This window comes from Anarrhichthys ocellatus, unplaced genomic scaffold, assembly GCF_004355925.1.
Source record: "Anarrhichthys ocellatus isolate YVR2014 unplaced genomic scaffold, GSC_Weel_1.0 scaffold24, whole genome shotgun sequence".
Taxonomy (NCBI): Eukaryota; Metazoa; Chordata; class Actinopteri; order Perciformes; family Anarhichadidae; genus Anarrhichthys; species Anarrhichthys ocellatus.
The window spans coordinates 5,761,729-5,771,337 of NW_022280054.1; the positions used below are offsets into that span (position 1 = coordinate 5,761,729).

The 9,609-nt window shown below is 43.8% G+C and overlaps 1 protein-coding gene across 3 annotated transcripts in view; it reads right to left on the bottom strand.

Moving 5' to 3' along the window:
* Window positions 1–9,609, bottom strand: part of hip1 (huntingtin interacting protein 1) — a 44,646-nt gene that overhangs the window by 9,887 nt on the left and 25,150 nt on the right. For 2 of the 3 annotated variants that reach the window (XM_031860558.1, XM_031860561.1), the window contains 17 exons: window positions 9,325–9,465; window positions 7,788–7,845; window positions 7,560–7,635; window positions 7,144–7,287; window positions 6,436–6,533; window positions 6,156–6,228; window positions 5,863–6,046; window positions 5,376–5,464; window positions 4,983–5,099; window positions 4,570–4,671; window positions 4,131–4,133; window positions 2,880–3,074; window positions 2,524–2,671; window positions 2,347–2,433; window positions 1,458–1,565; window positions 402–538; window positions 107–217 (listed from right to left, as the gene is read on the bottom strand). In XM_031860558.1, the coding sequence (XP_031716418.1) occupies window positions 107–217; window positions 402–538; window positions 1,458–1,565; window positions 2,347–2,433; window positions 2,524–2,671; window positions 2,880–3,074; window positions 4,131–4,133; window positions 4,570–4,671; window positions 4,983–5,099; window positions 5,376–5,464; window positions 5,863–6,046; window positions 6,156–6,228; window positions 6,436–6,533; window positions 7,144–7,287; window positions 7,560–7,635; window positions 7,788–7,845; window positions 9,325–9,465 (1,871 nt within the window). The remainder of the gene's footprint in view (window positions 1–106; window positions 218–401; window positions 539–1,457; window positions 1,566–2,346; window positions 2,434–2,523; window positions 2,672–2,879; window positions 3,075–4,130; window positions 4,134–4,569; window positions 4,672–4,982; window positions 5,100–5,375; window positions 5,465–5,862; window positions 6,047–6,155; window positions 6,229–6,435; window positions 6,534–7,143; window positions 7,288–7,559; window positions 7,636–7,787; window positions 7,846–9,324; window positions 9,466–9,609) is intronic. The other variant, XM_031860560.1, reaches the window with a different exon arrangement.

Below are 9,609 nucleotides of genomic sequence, written 5' to 3' on the forward strand. Positions count from 1 at the left end.
ACACACACACACACACACACACACACACACACACACACACACACACAGCAAGTGCATTTAAATACAAAACATCTGAAACCAGATGACCACAGCTAAACACACAAACCTCTATTCTGGCAGCCGCCGACTCCACAGCAGCGGAAGTGGCAGCCATTTCCTGCTCCACTAGATCTCCCAGCTCCCCCTGCTGTAGCTCCAAACCCCGAGGACGCAGTTCCTGACCGAAAGAGAACAAGAGAGACTGAAGTCAGGATTAAAGCAAACAAAAGTAACCCTTTCATCACGGTCTAGATTCAATCAAACTGATTCCTGGTCTCATCATACAGAAACTCTAGGGACACTTTGTCCCGTTTTATTTTGACAAGAGTGCAAACATTAGTATGTATGTATGAAGTATGGACCTCTGCAGTGGCCAGGATGGCCTCCAGAGCCGCCCTCAGCTTGCCGTTGTCAGCTGCAGACAGGCTGCTCTGCTGCTTCATCTGACCCAGCAGAGCCAGAGCTTCAGCCCCGCACGCCTTCACGCTCTCTGACAGGGCTGACGGGGACAGAGAGAGGTAGGACGCACGTCATTAAAATAAAAAGAACTATTTGTGGAGCTGCTCCAGTGAAAAAGAAGTGACATTACCAGTATTACACCTACAGAATACACACTGAAGAAAACTAATTGTAGGTTTGCATGCCACAATGGCATTGTCTATTAAAATACCATGTTGTGTCTTCTGTAAACTGTGATGTGTAACGATGCCACTAGTGGCTGCAGCTACAGTGTTAATTATTCTGACATCCCTTCAGGCAAAGTGTCAACTAACAGCTGAAACAGCCACTCGGATGAGAAGACAAGGAGAAACCAAAACTACCTCTACGGCAGCCGTCGGCCTGCTGCAAGATGCAGGACAGCCAGCTGATTTGCATCAAACTGTACTTTCTTATGCTTCATTCAAATGTTTCGGTACAGTCTGGACAGACAGGGTTGTCAGAGCCACAGCTACAGACGCCACTTCAGTTTGACCCAGTTTTAATTCCATGTTGTTGTTTTTTTGTTGCAATAATAAGACTGCTGGCCAATTATATTTAGGCATGTTTAGACTTGTCTAGGCTGCTAACTATCTACAAAGAGAGCTAAATCCCGCAGACATTACTCCTGAATGAAGCCAGCAACTTTGTTTTTCGTCCATGCAGAATTTGGCTGTTCGGATATAGACTGATACAAGGCATAACCAGAAGATTACACACTGACATCAATGTTTATCCAGGCTAATTACAGAGACAACAGTCATAACTCAAATGGCCCAACCTTACTTTATATACGTAACACATGAGGAGGTATGAACTACTTACAGACATGTCAGAACGTGTACATGTCTGGGCCCACAGATAATATCAGGAGTGAAGTGGAGAGTACAATCTCTGTCTCTGTCACACACACACACACACACACACACACACACACTTACCATCAGCTTGCCCCGCGGGCACCATGTGGGAGGTGGCACTACCCTGAACGATGGTGTCGCCCACCAGGTGGCCACACTGGGTCACCACTCGTACCAGCTCAGACACACCTGGACGAACAAATGATTTGAAATCACACCTGCCTCAGTTAACATAACTTTACATCACTATTTTATCTTGTTTGATGTTTTTACTTTTAATACACTCAGGTTTTTACTAGTATTTATACATAATTATGGTTGGAAGGATTTCCTAAAAACTTGAACAAAGAAATTAACATTGTTTATCACAACTGAGCATTTAGGAGGGACATTAGCAAGCTAATAGCATATAAGCTAGTAGCTAGCAAACAGCTATTGCTGTACATCGCCTTAAAATACAGCGTATACGTGTGGTCAGACTTGTTTTCTAGTAAGGAATTAGCTTGGAAATGACAATAGTTTTTCCTCTTATCATAACACACTAGTACAGTTATCACCTTGTGTCGGCTTTGGCTCTACCTGGCAGCCCGCTCTGTTTTAATGATTCATGTTTTAAAGCCCACACACACCTGTTGTACATCCTCACCAGTGTTTCCACTAATGTACAGACTCTCTGTACTGATTGACACTTACCCTCACTTCTTAATTATGTTGCACCTACATCATTGTCATTTATATATTGGTTCAGAAAGTGGCGATATCACAAAGTTCCCTGCAAAGCTCATCAGCCAAAACAACGGAGAACACCCGCGTGTGTGCGCAGGGCCGTTAATGATGATGATTTTAGGGTGTGTGTTTGATAACGACGGTCTTCATGACAATGTTGAGTAGCGAAAGAATGTATGGGCATGTACTAGCTTATTACATATCTTTACCTCTAATGCTCACCTTTACAAAGCTAAACTCTCACCTGTGTTGTCAGCCAGGAAGGCCTCTCTGGCAGAATGGAGTCGGTCCATACAGTCCAAAGAGGCCTGACATCTGGATGCTAGGTAGTCTGCAGAGATAAAAAACAACAACATGTGAGCGTGCACACAAACATCAACACACACAGTGCTAATTAGCATCCCCTCACAGCTGCTCTGACCTGCGGAGCTGGTGCAGCTGATGTGCGCCGGGTCGTCTATCTGAGCCAGCGAATCCTGGATGATCTTCTCTGCCTCCTCCACAGCTCCCTGCAGGCTGGACCAGCGAGCTGCAACCAGCTGGCTCTCTAACGCCTGCTCCCTGCTCTCCTGTGGGCGCAAATACACACAAGACTCACACGGTTGAACTTATCACACAAGCCTTTATTAGAAATATCAAAGGGTCAAAATGTGAAAATTAATAAGACATTCATTGACGTGCTGGGTCCTTCACTTGCAACCGAAACATCTGCTTGATTTATTACAGCTAATTAAGAAAGTGAATTAAGTAATTGATTAAAGAAAGACAATTCTTCACCTTCTCATTGAGCTGGTTCTGCAGGGCTTCGGCTGTCTTCACCCCGCTCTCCCTCTCAGTCGCCAACGAGCTCTGGACTCGCTCTAGCTCCTCCCCGTGGACCACCAACTCCGCCTCCACCTTCGACAAGGACTGCACCAGCTCCGCCTTCTCAGACTCCAGGGCGACCAGCTGGGTGCTGAGCACCTCACTCGACTACGAGGACGGAAAAAAGATGGAGGGATACAAAAAAGAAGATGATTACGAGGAACAATGAATCCACAGGAAGACATGGTTAGGATAATACGTAGCCGACATGACATTTCAGGATGTGGTTTGAAGAAAAAAAAAACCACTTGATCTTCGGCCACTGATTATAACAATATTGCCTCCATTTAAGTTTGCAGAGAGGCGTACTGTCTCCAGAGAGGTTGAGGTTAAGTTTACAATCAAAAGAACACTGGCAAGCTGCGGTTGTGCAACTTGGCTGCAATGCAACAAACATGAACTGTGGCAACAGAGTGAAGAGTTACAACAGATCCTGTGTACTGGAAGTTTGTGAAATTACATTTTTGCACTATTAACTAGTTAAATACACAGTGGCGAGTGCATAGTAAGAAAAACAAGTGTGAGACTTACAGCCTGAGTCCCAGCAGGTCCGACAGAAAGCGAGAAATGTAGAGAGATGAAGAAGAAACAACATTAAGAATACGGACGCAGGAGCTAGCGAAAGCTGAAGGCATGTGACAGGAGCGATAAAACGTGGGCTGTGTGTGAAAAGGACTACGGAGATTAGAGCGATGATGGAGGAGGACAGAAAGAGTGACAGAGTTGATAAGAAGTGGCAACAAGAGTGGGACGTCAGGAGTGGGAGGCAGAGACGGATAAGAGGTGCGCTGCATGTGCAGAAAAACATCAGAAATGGTAAGGCAAAGGGAGTCAAGAGCAATCAGTGGAGTTGTGAGAGTTAAAAGCATGAATTCATGGCTTACTGAGCTGTCACTCCCCTTATTATCCCATTCAAAATATTCCTACAGATCAATTTTTGCCGGCGGGAGTATACTGAAGCAAGGAAACCAAGCACAAGCAGTCGTTTGGACAAGATTTTACGGCTTGTGCGTTTTCATTCTGGTCTCTTCTTTTTAAAGAAATGCCTTTCCGTCGCCCGTTACAAATCGTGCGGTGATCGTGGAGCATTTCACTTTGGAGCAGGATCTGTTCTCCCCAGTTGCAGTCAGGAGGATTTAGTGATTTAGTTTTCACAATGTGAACAGCCTGATACAGGTTACAGACTGGTATATATTATAGTCTGTGCTTAACTGTTCTGGGTTCAGGTTTCAGAAAACGGGTCCTGTGAACAGCTGATCCATACTGTCGAACTCTCTCACAAACACAGGTCTGTGCACCAAAGATGTAACTAATACCACAAAAGCGGGGTGTAAGTGAGATCATCCAATAATTGATGGCGAGAGTAAGATGGCACGATGCCAGCAGCCCATTTTTAGATTTTATCCAGACTGTGCTCCATTAGGATCACCCAGATTTGTAAGTGAAAGATTCCACATCATTAATCTTTTCACCCTTTCCTGCGGCAGCCATCTATCTATCTATTTTAATTGGGACCGTGATAAATTAGTTCAGTAACTTTTCACAGCAACTTCGTAGATCCAGTTTAGCAGATTCAAGCCTCATGTTGTGAGAGGAGAGTGACCTGTTGTGACGAGGCCATGGTGGTCTTCAGGGAGTCCAGCTCGGTCCTGCTGGACACCAGCTCTCTCTGCAGCTCCTGAAGCTGCTCCAGCTGGTCCCGCTCCTGGGTAAAAAAAGAAATAAAAATCTCTCTTTAGACACCTCACAACATCTCAGTTTAAACACCTTAAACAGAAAAACTTTAATCGAAGGTTTCTTCTGTTTGGGTCATTTTGTAGCCAAATGATTTGCACTGAGGATCCCCCAAAATCCAATCTTTACCTCATTATTTTAATCATGCATCCTACAGTAATGCGGTTCAGCATTGTTGGACTGAACAGCCAATCATTCGAATGCAAAACACGGAGTCAAAAGCACGGGGCCTGAACCGCTGTGCGTGTTTTGCAGCGATAACAACCTTTATGTCGTACTCACCTGTCTGTCTGCAACCTCCTGAGCGGCCTTCACCTTCTCTTGCATCTCTCTCCTCACTACATCCACTTCGTCCTGTGCTGCCCGAGCCACCGTCATCTGCCGCGTGACCTCTGCGTTCTGCACACACACACACACACACACACACACACACACACACACGCACACACACACACACACACACGCACACACACCACACACGGGACACAGATGCAGACACGCAGAGAAACACACCAAAATAATCAGGACCGAGGCTGGATCTTCAGCTTGGGGGAATTACAAAAAGGACAGCTGGAGGACAGATCTTAATTAAACTTGGATGTTTTTCTTAGGAGGGGACAAGGACACAGAGAAGGATTTGATTGAACTTGACTAAGTCAGACTCGTCTTCCTCACCTTCCTCAGCAGGTCGGCATGACTCTGAACCAGCTCCGAGTACTTCTCCTTCAGTTTGGTGTAGCGCTGCTCATTGGCTTGAGCTTTTTCTGGTTAGACACACACAACATAGAGAGAGACAGACACACACGGTTACTAGCAGACACAACCATTGACAAAAACTGTGGGTAAGTCATCGCTACAACGAAGGCCTAGTTTAATTAAACCTTTTTCATTTTTCATGTTACAACCTCTACTTTTCTCCTTCCTTTCGCTTTGACTCACTGTTTGAGAAATTAATGGACAAAGAGTTCTTTTATTTTTTTCTGGTGTTATTTTTCTTATTTTGTTTGCCTTGTTTGCCCCAACTTTTATATTTCAGCAGTTAACACTTCTAAGTTGGCAAGAAAGCTTGATTCCAAACTATTTTGATGTAATAAATATCTTTCTGAATCATACAATAATGTGGCCAAGAAGCTTCCCGCCAAAGTTACAAATCTAGTCTTACTCTCTATCTCCGTCAGGCTCCGCTGCTCCTTCTCCGAGTCCTCTCGGACCCTCCGCAGGTCGTCCAGCTCCGCCTTCAGGAACTCGCTCTCTCCTGCAGCCTGCAGCCTCAGGTGGCTCTGCTCTGCAAGCTCCGCCTCCAGCTCATTGACACGCCCCCTCAGAGCCTGACACAAGCGACCACTCTGATGAGGAGCAGAGGGAGAGAGCAGGATGAAAAGAATGTAGATGGCTTTCTTTGAGTGCGAGACATGACTTCTGTAAGCTGTTAAGAGTGATAAAGAACATATTTACCTCCAGTCTGAAAGACTCCAGCTCGTCTTTGAGGGCCTGGATCTCCCTGGTCAGCTGCTCAATCAGACGGTCTCTGATGGATGAAGACAAAACATCAATCAAAAGTAAAATCAGGGCTCATGGGTGACTTGTAACAGATACAAATTAAATTTGGCTTGATTTTTGTCTGAAATGTTTGTATACATCCAATCGAACGTCTTATTTTATACAATCAAACCAAAGATCCATATCTGTAGAGTCACAACTATAATCATGCAAATCGAACATTTTCTGGCCTTACTTGTCGTCCTTCCGTAAACCGTTCTGACTGTTGAAGTTGAACGGGTCAATGGCAGCCGAGGTGCCAAACAGGTCGTCAAACTTGGTCTCCAAAGCAGGCTGTGTGTTTAAAACGAGCAGGTTTAAAAGAAATATATCATGATGATTAAAACTTACATTGGTACCATTTTATTGTTGTCATTGACTAAACCAAGTAATTATTTTAAGTTTCCTTTTTTTTTCTAACCGCATAGTCACAGCTATTATGAAACACAGTCATTACCTATTTAGAGTTTGTTCGTACAATTTCATGTCATCTAATAGATTTATTAGGAGCCTCCATCAATCTGCTCATTTACTAATAATAATCCAGGTGTTTTGCAGCTGGATTGTGGGTCCAAACTGCCATTAATTACCACTTTATTTATCATGTTTCATAGAAGACATGTGTTTTTTTCCCCAACAGCCATCTATGTGAAAGTCAATATAATTAACACCGTGACATAAATATAAACCAGATGTTGAGCGTAATCTCACCAAGAATCTGAAAAATATCACAGGAGAGTCTCCTCAGGTAATTTCCTGCTTTATGTCCCTCAGTTTAGCACATTGCACCTGTTGCCTTACGACTACTTCCACAAACACAACATCCTTCTTCAAACCATACACAGAACAGATGAAGTGCATTTTAAGAAGGAACCACTCAGGGAAACTTCTCTTGTTTAGTTACCGGCAGCGCGGGGACGTCCGTGTCCACCAGGTCGTCCGTCTCCACCACGTGCTCCGACTCGGGGGACGACGACTCTGCGGGGATCACGACCACGGGGCTGATGTGCTCCGACAGAGCCGATGCACGCAGGAAGTTAGGCGGGTTCTGCCAAAAAACACACCGCACAATTATAATCACCATATTGTTATTCGTGGGCTTATAACAGGCTTTAACAGACATGCCCCAAACAAGATATAATCAAGAATTGTTTTAGAGTTTGAAACAACTGGTATATAAAGATAAACTATCAAAAGGCAGAACTTTCTGATGGGAAATGAATGAATCCATCGGGGAACAGAAACCTGAAACAACCGTAGTGGGTCCACTTTAGGCTTAAATGTGGTTAAAATGTGGACTTATTGAGGGCGTGGTCTCACCTCAGGCAACTGTGGGATCTGAATCAGCCTCTTGAAATACTGCAAGTTACTGGAGCGATAGAACAGACCCTTTAACCTGAAACACAGAGACGGAGAGATCAGGACAGACGAGGCGAGAAGAGTTTGACAAAGAAAATTAATTCAACACGGTGCTAAGAGCTCAGCCCTCAAGGTCACACTCGAAACCGTGACCGGCTGTGTTCCAGCGACTGCAAGTGAACTTCATACTTCTTAAACTGTTCCTGGAAGCGATCTCTGTGGCCCTGCAGAGTGTCTGCTGGAAGGCCTGCAAGCACACACAAAACACAAACACGTCAGCGCTGGGACACAAACACTGTTCAGGTATTCTGTGTTTGTACGTAAAGTTTGAGTGCACACGTGGTTGATGGGATTTTGAGCATGAAAGTATTAAAGCTGGGAGGTGAAAGCCTTCAAACCTCCCAAACATCGTCTTTTCAGACACTGAGAAAAGGCTTGTTGGAACTGAATTGCACACATTTTTTTAGTTTATCCAGCGGAGCTTTGGAGAGTTTCAGGAGCCAAAAGGTCTGAAAACTCCCGAGCAGAGCATGTTCTCTTTGAACCTTTGAAGAAACATGTCACGCATTTTAAGTATTAACTCACATTATACAGAGCTAAAGGTAAAGCTGCTGCTCAGGAGGCAATGAAAGAACCACTCATACGAACAGATGTGTTGTGGCTTTTACCAATTATATTGTGTTAAAACATAGACCTGTCTTTATCAGCTCAAATCAATTCAAATGAAATATAACTTAAACAAACTTAGGCTAATGCTAATTTAATATTCTCTTCATCATATTATCATCATCGTAGCTATTTTTTATGATTTTATTTGCAGATCTAACCTTCATTCTGTCTTTATTTCTGACACATCATTAATATTTTACTGTTTTAATATTCTTACAGTTTTTGTTCCAGGTCACATAATACAACTCCTGACTGGAGCAGCAAAGATCGAAAAACATCAGCCGGCAGGTATCTTAATTTCAAATCTTTGCTGGTTCCAGCTTCTCAAATATGAGGATTTGCATCTTGTTTTTATAACGTTTGATAGAAGACGAAATATTGTTTAATTCTGGACTGTTGGTCAGATAAAACAATTTATCACTATGGGCTCTGGAAAGTTGTAACGGCTGTTTTTCACTTCTATTTGACCTTTTCTCGTAGAGTAAATGATGAATCATGAAAATAATTGTCAGATTAACTCATAAGGAAATTAATTATTAACCCACTACAGACACTGCGAAACTTGTTTTCTCTTCGTCTGCTGACTTCTAACAGCAGGACTTGAAGCTCTGCGGTGTGACATTCAGCTTTTTACAGACATTTTTCTGAATGAATCTTGCTTATCCGTTTACGAGAATTGATTATGCTAATGATTAAATCCTATCAACGTGCACCGCCCTCATGAATAGGTGGCATTCATCAGGTTGAAACGAGCGATTTACGTCAAGTAAAGAGAGAGTTGGTAAGAAAATACTGACTAAATGATTCAATTGACATTACAATAACACATTTTTAATAAGGTCTGAACTCTAATTTGCACCGTAACAAGTTAATTTCTGCATGGCAACCCAACTGATGACCACTAGCTTTGAAATGAAGTTCATAAACAACGACTCACTGCCATGTGTTTCCCTTTAACTGCACAATATTTGTAACTTGACCAGAACTGAACAACCTGTACAGTGTGCTATTAGCCTGTCGGTGTGCAGTTTGACCAACAGGGGTGTTCGTCACTCACAGGAGTGCAGCTTGAACAGCAGCTTGACGGTGTAGTCGTACAGGTGGCTGCTGTCCAGGATGACTTGGATGAGGGGGGCCAGGCGACACTGGCCCGCCGCCGTCACCGACACCGACCGAGACATGTCCAGTGAGCTGAAAACTGGGGAGGGGAGAGAGAGAGAAAAACACACACGATCAATAGATGTATCCACAGGATCAATACACACACACACACACACACACACACACACACACACACACACACACACACACACACACACACACACACACACACACACACACA